Source organism: Lucilia sericata, unplaced genomic scaffold (genome assembly GCF_015586225.1).
Source record: "Lucilia sericata isolate MDLA Ls3-8-SP2 unplaced genomic scaffold, ASM1558622v1 Contig001355F_arrow, whole genome shotgun sequence".
Lineage (NCBI taxonomy): Eukaryota > Metazoa > Arthropoda > Insecta > Diptera > Calliphoridae > Lucilia > Lucilia sericata.
In genome coordinates, this window is record NW_023995299.1 from 16,411 (window position 1) to 28,890 (window position 12,480).

At 32.4% G+C, this 12,480-nt stretch overlaps 1 protein-coding gene across 1 annotated transcript; it reads right to left on the reverse strand.

Moving 5' to 3' along the window:
- Nucleotides 1–4,813: 4,813 nt before the first annotated feature.
- Nucleotides 4,814–11,327, reverse strand: LOC119611079. Its single transcript, XM_037966536.1, has 2 exons — nt 6,504–11,327; nt 4,814–6,072 (listed from the first exon to the last, which is right to left on the reverse strand). Exons 1-2 carry the CDS (start codon nt 11,218–11,220, stop codon nt 4,856–4,858), a joined length of 5,934 nt encoding a protein of 1,977 aa, XP_037822464.1. The 5' UTR covers nt 11,221–11,327; the 3' UTR covers nt 4,814–4,855.
- Between the last annotated feature and the right edge of the window lie 1,153 nt (nt 11,328–12,480).

A 12,480-nucleotide genomic window follows, 5' to 3' on the forward strand; every position in this document is an offset into this window, starting at 1 on the left:
TTTTGATCTGGATTTTAAGCTTCATGAAATTCAGCATGATAATAGTTCGTGGAAGGTTAGGTTAGTTTGAGGAAGAGAATATTTAATACATAAAATCCAAAAAATACACCTATACCACTAATTTCAGGAATGTTGTGATCTTAATGAAATGCAATGACTTTTTTCCGTCTACTTTTTGTTACATTTATAATGCTAAAGATCATGATATATACTTCTTATATTATATAAGAATTATTATTTAGTTAAATTTTTAATCAAAAATTTATTTTTATTTGAAAACTCTATAATGTTTAACTAACTTTACGATTACGTAAAATAAAAATCTGTAATCAATTTAATTTATTATCAAAAATCGATTTTCATCTAAAGCGTAAAATCGGTTGTAGATCCGTATATAATACTCCCATCACTTATATTTTCCACCGGAAAACTATTCTTATTTCAAAACCTGTAATCGGCTGTATATCCTCAAAAAATAACTATTTGAAAACAGAATCGGATGTAGTTTACTACGATCGAGAAAATAGCATATGAACATTTTTTATCAAAATTATATTGTTGTAGATCCATATATAAGACTCCCATCACTTATATTTTCCACCGGAAAACTATTTTTATTTCAAAACCTGTAATCTGCTGTGTATCAGAAAATAACAATTTTAAATCAGAATCGGATGTAGTTTCCTACGATCCTAAAATAGGGTAAATGATATATTCATATTACATTTTCACAAAAATTCGAATTTAAATCGGCTGTGGTTCCTTATATAACACTTAAATCTATCTAGAAAATCATTCTTATCTCCCCTTAAAATTTATATTTATATAACTATTTAAAAATTTACTTTAAATAACTCTCAATTGGAGAAAACAATAAAGATGCGTAATCACTAATATTTAAATCGAGATAACAATAAAAATCTGTGATCAGTTAAACATACCATGAAAAAATTATTTTGATATAAATTCGGTTGCCATTTTTTAAATGCAGCTCAAATCTAAAAAACCATGAAGATATGTATTTGACTACTCATTAGAGTGTCCCGAAAGACAGCACTTTTGCAAATCTTATATAAATAGGTAGACCTCTCAAATGATGCATATAAAGCATTGTTCATATAAAATTTGGATGAATTCATCATTCGATATCTTTTTATACTTTTAGAAAATTACCCACCAAAAATTCTGCACAACTTTTTTTGTATGTAGCGCCGTATTTATTGCAAGCTTTTCAAATTAAATAATGATTTTGAATAACTCCACCACACATTTTCCATTTACCATTAACAAATTCCGAAATTTTTTTAATTGGAGGAAGATTTGGATATTTTAATAAGTAAAATTATTTGGGTATGTTTTTTGTATATCTAACGATATTTGACCTTTAAACCTTTATTTCATCGGATTTAATAAGTGGTGTCTAAATCCAGCCAAAACTTAAGTGTGGATGCATAAAAGCTAATGAATAACAATAATATTTTTAAACATACTTTTGTATAAATGGATGTATTTGAGAAACAATGATGAGACAAAAACGGTGGTTTTACTCTTTAATGAACAACTCAAAATTCTTTGTCAAATTAAAAGTTGTTTTGTTTTTTCTGTCAAAATTCAAGGACTCTTCATATTTTCCTAGGACAGTAATTTTGTTCTTTTTTAAAAATTTTGAAATCTTGCAATGAGCCCAAATTTTTCATGATTTTGTCCAGAATTTTGCATAATCGTTTCAGAGTTTCTTAGCAAGAAAATCGCTTGAAATTTTGTATGGTTAATGGTACGTATTTTTGTAGTTAATAAAATGCCCCGAAGCCTTTTGCCACTTTACACCAGGGGCACTACAATTCAAAGTAAAGTGTGACCAAATTTAAACTGAACAGTTCTTAAAATCTACTGCACGTGGAAAAATTAAAACAACTATTTTGAAAGTGTCCTTAGTTCCCTACCAGTGATTGAAAATGCTGATTTCAGTATAATTTCTCGAAAAAAGTTTCTTAGATTTGTCTACAAATTAGTAAAAATTTCCTAATTTAAGCTCATTATCAATTTGTAAATTTTTAAAGGACTTTTTGGTCCAGAAACTGACTTTAAGTATTAAACAAAATGAGAAAAAATACAAGTTAGAGTGCTTTATTCGGCTATGCCGAATCTTAAATACCCTCCACCAGCAAGCTACTTTTTATTGAAACCCATCTAACTATCTAATTTTTAGATAACTTGCCAAAATTTTTGTCGAACTAATTTTGATTAGGTCCAGAAAAATTTATATTAATACGCCAGTTCGAAAATATTTTAATAGAATGATTTATCTATACACAGAACATACTCATGTCGAATTTTATCCGGATATAATAATTTAATAACGAATTAAATGTTATTAGGTGATTTTCAGAAGTTAACCTTATATGGGAGCTAAGACAACTTATGAACCGGTCCGCAAAAAATTCCATATAATTATTTATATACATATATAGAAAATACACATTTATGTCAAATTTTATATCTATGTATAAAATGTGCGTTTAAGTGATTCATATGTGCACAAATCATATTTTATCAAGATATCTTTATTTGATAATGAAATATGTGCGTTTAAGGGATTTTTTGAAGTGGTCCTATTACCAAATATGGACCGATCCAGAAAAAATTTGGTAGAATGTTTTATATGCCTATCCAGAAAAAATTTCGTAGAGTGATTTATGTAAAGACAAAACATATTTGTGACGAATTTTCTCAAGATAACTTTATTTGACAATGAAATATGTGTGTTTAAGTACTCTCAGAAGTGGACCTTATATAGAAGCTATGACCAATAATCGACCGATCCGAGAAAAAGTGGTAGAATGATTCATATGTACACAAAACTTATTCAAGTCGAATTTTACCCCTATGGCTTTAGAATTCAATGAAATATATGCGTTTAAGTGATTTTCGAAAGTGGACCTTATATGGGAGCTATGACCAATTATGGGCCTATCCGGAAAAAATTTGGTAGAGTGATTCATGTTTAGGCAAAACATATTTGTGTCGCATTTTGTCAATAGCTTTACTTGACATTGAAATATGTGCTTTTAAGTTATTTTCGGAAGTTGGCCTTATATGGGAGCTATGACCAATAAGGGACCGATCCGTAAAAAAAATAGTGCAATAATTTGAATGCACACAAAACATATTTTTGTCGAATTTTATCCCGATAGCTTTAGAATTCAATGAAATATATGCGTTTAAGTGATTTTCGGAAGTGGACCTTGTATGGGAGCTATGACCAATTATGGGCCTATCCGGAAAAAAATTCGTAGAGTGATTCATGTTTAGGTAAAACATATTTGTTTCGAATTTTATCAATATAGCTTTACTAAGCATTGAAATATGCGCTTTTAAGTGATTTTCGGAAGTGGGCCTTATATGGAAGCTATGACCAATTATGGACCGATCCGTAAAAAATTTTGTAGAATGATTTGTATGTATACAAAACAGATTTGTGTCGAATTTTATCCCGATAGCTTTATAATTCAATGAAATATATGCGTTTAAGTGATTTTCGGATGTCGACCTTATATGGGAGCTATGACCAATTATGGGCCTATCCGGAAAAAATTTCGTAGAGTGATTTATATTTAAACTAAACATATTTGTGTCGAATTTCATTAGAATATCTTTAGTTGACAATGAAATATGAGCTTTTAAATGATTTTCGGAAGTGAGCCTTATATGGGAGCTTTGACCAATAATGGACCGATACGTAAAAACTTTTGTAGAATGATTTGTATGTATACAAAACATATCCTACTCGAATTTTATCACAATAGCTTTATTCATCATTGAAATATGTGCGTTTAGGTGATTTTCGGAAGTGGACCTTATATGGGAGCTATGACCAATTGTGGGCCGACTGAGGTCTACGTTGACAGTATGATTTCTGTTCATATTATATTTACATGTACAAAATTTGGTGTTGATACCGATATATTTGATTGAGTTATTAACGATAAACTAATTTCCGGGAATATATACCTTTGTATGGGGGCTATGAGAAATATTGAATCGATTGTAAAGATTTTGAACATAATTGATCACTGCCCTAAAAAAATAATGTGCGACAAAATTCATCGAAATATCTTTGGTAGTTTCTGAGAAAACTTAAAAAGAATTATGAAAAAAACGTAATTATTTTCGAGGTAGTCTGAAATTTTTACTCATAACTTTTTATGTTGTGAACCGATTTTGCTGATTTTCAATACCAAACTGCTTAGGATAATAATAAATACTTTGGGTGAATTTGGTTGATTTCCTTTGCTTAGTTTTAACGTGAGCGTGTTTTACACAGACAGACAGACGGACATAGCTAAATCGACTCAGAATTTCATAAGGACCCAGAATATATATACTTTGTTGGGTCTTAGATGAATATTTCTTGGTGTTACACACGGAACGACAAACTTATATATACCCTTTATCACCACTGATGGTGGTGGAGGGTATAATAATAACTATTTTATCGTTATAAGCTAAATTTTGACATCTATTTAAAAAAAGTATAGTCATTACAGATAGAAAAATATTCTTTTTAATTTTCGAAGAAACCCGGGCAACGCCGGGTACACGCAGCTAGTAATATATATACTATGTATATTTTTTATTTAAAACTGAAAGAAACTGCCTTACGACTTAACCGATTTTGCCCAAATTTTGTTTTTAGTCTATTAACATCTTTAAAATTCCAGAAAAAAATAATTCTGTCATACATCTCACTGCCAACCTAATACACATACATATGTACATATGTATGTATCACATAAAGAAATAATAAATTTCTTAAGACAAAATAGTCGATATTTAATGTTAATTTAAATGTTTACTAGTTATTAAATATCTTAAATATAATATTCAAAACATTTAACAGATCATTCGAATATTCAATATTCTTATCATTTTCGTCTTCTGTACATGTGAGATTTTCCTTGAGCAACCTGAGATGCTTGGCTAATTTAGTACCACGAATCATAGCGACAAATTTTGCGCCACCTGAAATCAGTTTCCATAAAGCCACACACACAACAAATTGCTCTTCAACAGAATTTTTAATTGGTTGTGACACGATCTCATTAACGGTAAATATAAAATCGGTTGATGTTATAAGCGTGGACCGATTGCTACTTAAGAAAGCCATATTACGTAAAATGCGCAATGATATTAGTCGTCTGACACTACCCGGTGTCGACTTGTTTACAACAGAACACAAAGCGTTTAAATGATGTGATGGTGCTCCCTCATCATAACGTGAGAATAGTTCCCAAAACTGAAGCCATGCGAGTACTATTTCCAATTTTAATTGTGGCGCTTTAGGATTGAATGGATGCAGGCTGTCAAATATATCCAATGCGTGTATCTTATTAAGAGCTGTTCTTCCTTCGACGCATGAGGAACAGTTCATCAGAACACGTAGGCCAGCGGAAATAAGTTGACTACAATCTGTGCTGTTGGCCTTAATTTTTAATGTATCAGCAGTCATCATTTTTGCGACCAACTGAAGAACAGAATGCGGAAATTGACCATTATTAAGAGTAGAAAACTGTTTACAAACTACAAGTGAACGCTCGCTCAAAAATGAACAAACTTGCAAAACCGTTAATTTCAAATGATTTGAATGTGCCAACCAGGGCCAGATTTGTATTAAGATTTTACTATATTCCACTGCTAAAACATTATCAGTAATCATCATTGCAGGCGATGAGTACCAACTGAGCAAAAGCTTTAGCAAAAGCTGAAGATTTTTTATAACCGCCAACTTCTTATTCTCCCCGTTTCGTTTAACATATGCCGTACAGGATGTAGTTGCAAATTCATCAAGAAAATTTTTCAAAATCTTCACTATTTTATCCTGTAATTTGAGGTTTTGTGCAGTTTCCTGAGCAATTGGAGATTGTTTTAAGAGTAGAGATAGTGTTTCGGTGACATGTTGCTGGTTTGTATTAGGAGGCGCTGAAAATTTACACACTTTAATTGGATAAAGATGTGTAAAAAGTCGAATTAATAATATACACATATGCTCCGTAATCGAAGATTTTGTTGCTTCTAAATAAAGAAAAATATATTATGTGTTTAATTCGGGTTTCAAGTCATCATATCATTGAAATATTTTTACTATTTACTACCCTGTTCTGTAAATTGAATCGTTTTGAAAAACGAGATATTTTTAAACCCGAATAAATGCCTATTTTGTGTTCTACAAATTATTCGGTTTGGTATCATTTGAAATTAAGTTCAGAACTAAAACTAAAATGCGTTTAAAATGATCAGAGCACTTGCATTAAGTTAAAATAGTGTTAAAGGATTTGATTATTCGGTTTTAAAACAAGTAAAATTAAATAAATTCGATTGCCAGATATGTGAATTCGTTTTCAAAAGAAATATTTTCTTGGATTCCGTTTACAGAACAGACACGTATTTAATATTTAATGAAACAAAGGATGAAAGTAAAATATAATAAAAGGAAAAATACTTGCCTTTAATCGAAACTGAAACTTTTTCATTTATTTCTTGATTGGTAACATTTTCGTGTTTATCCTTATTAGGTGTCTCTTTTCCGAAGTTCTCATTATTTTCCTTATTTTCACTTTCAAAATTTCCATTGCATTCCATGGATTTAATTGAAACACTTTCACTCTCAAGTAATGTTAGAATATTATTACTCAGATCCTTATCTATTTCATGTTGTGATTTTATCAAGATCAAACTCAATACAGCTAGTGAAACGCCTTGTAAACGTGTATTGAGTTTTTTAACGCTAAGAGCATCATGCAGAAGTTTAACAATATTAGTGGAATAGTTCTGAAGTTTAACCAAAAGCTGTTCTAATGCAGTTGAATCTTTACATAGTACCAACAACAGTTGTAACATGTTAATAACACTGTAGGTTTCGTCGGATGTGGCCACAATTTCAAACAATATTTCACAATAACATTTAAGCCATATAGCATCACGACAAATGGTACGTTGTAAGAAAACGAAATTGTTAGGGTAACACATTGTATACAAACAGCAAATGTGGCCTACCATATTTAAGTATCCTAAATGTTTGGTAATTGGCGGAGGCAGTTTAAGCATTTCATATAATTTGAACATTAATGATTTCGTACAAAGTTCCTTAAGAAAATCAGGCGATCGCAGCGATAGTTCAATACACACAAGTGAATAGCAGCTAATGAGTTCACATGTTGTTACATTTGTTGTGGATATATCAAAGTTCATTGGAAAATCCTTCTCAAGTATACATGCAGACATAGTAAGAGATTCGGTTGCAAAACGTATAAAATTATGCTGTTCAACAAGTTTCTCTATTTCTTCAACTTGCCCCTGCGAGCGTATCAGAATGGCTAATAATTGGCCGGCCATTTGACGAACGCATATAGCTTCTTCCGCATCCCATAATGTGCTGAGACAACAGGCCACAAATCCTCCGGGCAAATAAGAGAGTTCATTCACCAGCATTTCAGGCCCAGAAACGTCAGAACTTTTGTGTTCTGTCCCCGAGCACTTAATGGCTTTAGTTTTTGCTGTTACATTTAATATGCTCCATGACAATGTTCGCACTTCCACATCATTGTGTCCACATAAGCCGCTTAAATACTTAACAAAACCTGCTGTCAGACGAAAATTTTCTGTGGGTCTCTGCATTTGATTACTTAATTGTAAAATGGCCAAAAAACAATCTCGGTGCCATTGAGCTCCAGTTTGTGTAAATGATTTCAGAGCCAATGAAAGTTGGGCAAATCGTCGACAATAGAAAAATAGTAGTTGATCAGGCATATCCAATTGGCAGGAGCTCAGAGCGACCATGAGGGAAAGCAAACATCGGACACGCTGTAAATCACGAATTTCAAATAACTGCAAACAACGTTCAATAAACAAATCAAGAAAATTACTGTACAAGGTACTACATTCGGATCCATTGAAATGCTTTTCAAAGACATGTTTATGTTCAATTACAAGCAGTCGTAGAACAATCGTAATTTTGTTGTAAATTCGCAAAGGAATTTCTTCACGCTGAGTTATCAATGTAACAAGAGCGTGGCGTGGATCTTTAAACAAAATTTTAAAAATCTCTAAAGCCACCAATAGCAGAGGAATTTTCAAACTTATAATAGTAACATCTAGTAAATGTTCGTATAATTCTAGATCATTGTTACTACCTGGTGGCATTTGCAAATATCTCTTCAAAATTATATTTAATTCTTCGCAAAACTTGTCACTCACCAAAAATGTATCTTTAATTGTAGGCACCACCAATTGTTGCTTAAGAAGAAGAAAAGCTTGTATTAAAGATCTGTGGTCTGTCGCATTCAAAGCTGCCTTTATTAAACGATGGAGTGACACACCAGGTTGCGTAGCCCGAACGAACCGAATATCTTGATTAGTCAATTTCAGATCGTGCCTAATATCCAATTGTGATATAAAAGATAAAGATTTTTGTGTGACATTTGCAAGTCCTCTACAACATGTTGATGCAACAACCATTCGCCAGTATTGAGTTTCTTCCAAAGCGGTAGAAAACATCGTAGACAACTTTTCGGGCTCTTGATGAATTTTATTTGTTAGAGCAGAACACAACTTTACATCCACTGGAATTCGGATGTTACCCAATATTAAGGGTCCTTCTATGCCGTTCTCTGTACATATAAGTTGTGTTGAGAACAGCAACTGAAATAAGCACATCGTTGCATCTTGCCGCACCTGAATATCATGATGGAACAGCATTAAGGCTCTTATAAGTAAGACATAAATATTGGGAGTCTCAGCTAATTCACACCGAATCGATGAGTCATATAACATTATTTTATTTAAAATGCTGATGGCAGGCACCGCAGCATCTGGATAATCTAATGACGAGGACTGATGCAAAGCATTTTCCAATGCCTTCAGTATTAAGTAGCAAGCACCGACACTACACAGTTCGGCAGTAATGCGCCAATTACAGCATAAGACGTTTATTTGCATTAGGGTGGTTTTGCGTATTAACGGCTCTACATCAGGAGAATCCAACAACTCCAATAAATTACTTAAAGAAGTCATAACATCACATCTTACTGGTAAACGATCGCTGAAAATGTTTCGATATTCCCTAGGTGTATTTTGGAGGCAAATATCATTGGGTAATGTATCGCTTATTTCCATAAGATTTGGAGCATAATTTTCGGCGTCCTTTAAGCAGTTTAGGGAGTAAATTAATCTTGTTAGAGCTTCTGAACGCCTATCTACGTTGGAATGAAATAGAAATCCCAAATTACCCTGCAAAACGCTGATGTAAGGTAGCTGTCTTAAGTCGGGATCATAAAGTTTAAGAAGCAAATCCATCATCTTCTCTGAAAGAGTACAACAGCTAAGCAGTGGCAGTAAAGGCACTACTATGGGCAAAAGATTCCACCAATTGGAACCAAATAATGTTTGAGATTGTAATAACAGCTCCAATATTTGGCAGCAATTATTTCTAATTCGATCACAAGAACTTTCAAAGCTATCATGTACCAACTGAACTAAAAGTTCTGTACTTAAAGGTACACCAATTATATGTGCTTTTAAAAGTTCCGCATTTGAGCATTCCATGACATAACGTTCTCCAGTCATCAGGCAACCGACATGTCTTTTAAATGTACCACTTAGTTTGTCATATACGTATATTTTTAATGGCATAAAAGTAAGGTTTAGCAATTTCAGTAGTAAGTCAATAGCTTGTGCCTTCAGTTGGTCATTTGCTCGATAAAAATGAATATCTTGGACAACAGCACCGAATAGTACATCAATTAACTGTTTACTCTGCAACATATCTAAAACTTTGTAGACACATTTCCCCTCTTTTATTATATCGCTACTGGACCTATCCGATCTATTTATCAACATTTGTATAGACGTTTCGAAAGAACGCTCATACAATTTCAGAATTTGATACCTTTCCTTCATTGATTTATCGTCCTTTAGAACAAGAGTTTCTGTGAGTTCATGGCGTGTACCGTAGAAACATTTCATAGTATAATCTCGCAATATAGGTTCAATTAATTCAATGCCTGTTAGGGAATTACGTACTGTAGTCACTCGTGCAACGTCTTGCAACGTAAATATTAAAAGCATCTGGTGTAGACGGAGTCGAGCACAATGTTCTGTCTCGGCAAACTTGATACTTAAATTGGCCACAATTGTAGCAACTTTATACAAAAATAAAATTTCCACTTTTCTGTCTACCTTTTGTATTAGCTGCAAAACCATAAAAATGACCTCCCATACAAATGGTGAAACATTGCCTTGAGATGATTGCGATTCCAAGTGAAAAACACTAGCGTCTAAAAGTCCTGCTAATGCTATTTCATACTTGAGTTGACAAGGCGTTTGAGAACTTTTTAACAATTTATTTTTTTCACTATATGCCGTCGACTTCCTTAACATTTCAATGCGTTTTTCAAATATGAAGAGAAATTGTAATAAGGCCGATGCCACAACATCCATTAAAATATCTTGATTTTCACATTTGCGCTTGTCATAAATATGTAGAAGATTCTGAAATATATGTGGAGCCTGCAAGAGATATTCCGCTGGATAATCTATCATAGTTATTTCCAAATGTTGTATTGCATTTTCAATTTCAACGGTTGTAGCAAATTTATTTATTAAAATGTCCGATAAAAATTTCATTGATGTATAATCTGAAGGTGATGGATGCGACCAAGCTAATTCGTAATCATTCAGGTTATCACTTTCCACTTTTCCAATAATTTTCATATTATTGGCACATTCAATTAAGTCTTCCAAATTCTCCGAGTGCTTATTAATTGCAGTCTTTTCTTCTGTAAGAGTGCGGTTTTTTAAAAATTCCTTTATTTTATTAATAATTTTAAATTCTTCACTATGACTATCGAATAAGGATTGAATTTTTCTCAATTCTTTTATTAATCTTTCAGATCCTATTTTGTCAATAGCTATCGAACCATATGCTGGAGATTTTAATACAGATTCTAATAAATTCAATACTCTTAGTGGCTGCTGGATAGGCATAAAGCCAAACCAACGTATCAATTGTTTACACAATTCACCAGGCTTGAATTCAATAGTTCCATTATGCGCCAGCGCTCGATTTAGTTTTGATGAAAGCTGTTCCAAAGTACGTAAACGGATTTCTATAGAATCGTGATTTAGTTTATTTAAAGTATCTCGATTTATCTTTATAGAGGACATTATTTCCAAACAATATTTATCTTATAATTAAATTTAAACAATGAAATGTTTATGTTTAAAAAATGAAGCGCCAACAAGGACTTGTGCCGACAAAAATTTTGAAAGTCGTCTAAAATTAAAAGTTTTGGCGGCGGCATGAAATCGAATTATTTCAAACTGACACCATGTTCTCACGGACAGTTGTATTACTCAACCAAGTTCACACGAACAGCTCAATAACTTAGTGTCGGTTCAAACAGGTAAACTATAGTTGAGAAACTTTTTCTTAATGCCCTTTTAAAGTTTCCTTATAGCTGGAAGTCCACACTATGCGTCTTCGCGGCAAAGCATTTCGTGCTTTTCACACATTCTTTGCATCCTACGCATCAAGTTACATGCTACACTTCTTAAGCGTCAAATTTTTGCTTTATTTACAAAGAATTGCCAATTTTTAAGTTTTTTATTTACATTTTCACAATTTAACTTGTTTTAGTTTATTAAAATTAATAAATACACATTGAAAATGTAATATAAATTGTCAAAATCAGCCGACATATTCGGGCGCCGCTTAAGACGTTACCCCGTGTCTATATTAGACAAATATTTATCACGGCACTTGACAAAACGTCGGCAGAAAAATTGTCAGTTTTTTGTTTATGTTAATGCTACCTGATTTTATCACGACAACTTACAGATCATTTTATTGATCGCCGATTGTGATTATTGATATTTCTTTCTCTCACACACAAAATCAAAAGTTTTCCTGTGCGGACCGGCACTTAATTCGACCTCTGAATAATGCCAAGTTCACACGGACAGTTAAATTACTTAAGGTCCAAACACATACAATCCTTTACGACGAACTGCGACAGACAGCTCGTAAAAAAGTTGAAAAATATTTACTTTGGCGTACGAAAAAGAAGAGAAAGAGAAAATGAGAACAAAAACAAAACTTTCAACTTTTTTTGTTGTGTATAATTGTGATTTGTGTGTGTGCGAAAAATACCATTTTTAAATTAAATATTTTTTTACATTAACCCCCCTTTAAGAAAATTTTTGTATGAGAACTGTCAATATATCTCAAAATGAAATTATAACTGAACTTGGTGAAAATGGGGCTAAATATTTTGTATTGAATATTTTTCATATTATTAAAACATACGTACAGCTTGTGTAATTCGCAGCTGAAATTTTGCATGGCGAATTATGTAATTCAGTTTGTAATTGAGGATTGAACAACGAATGAGTGTGTGAATAATTGCATCTTGTAAACTGGGTATG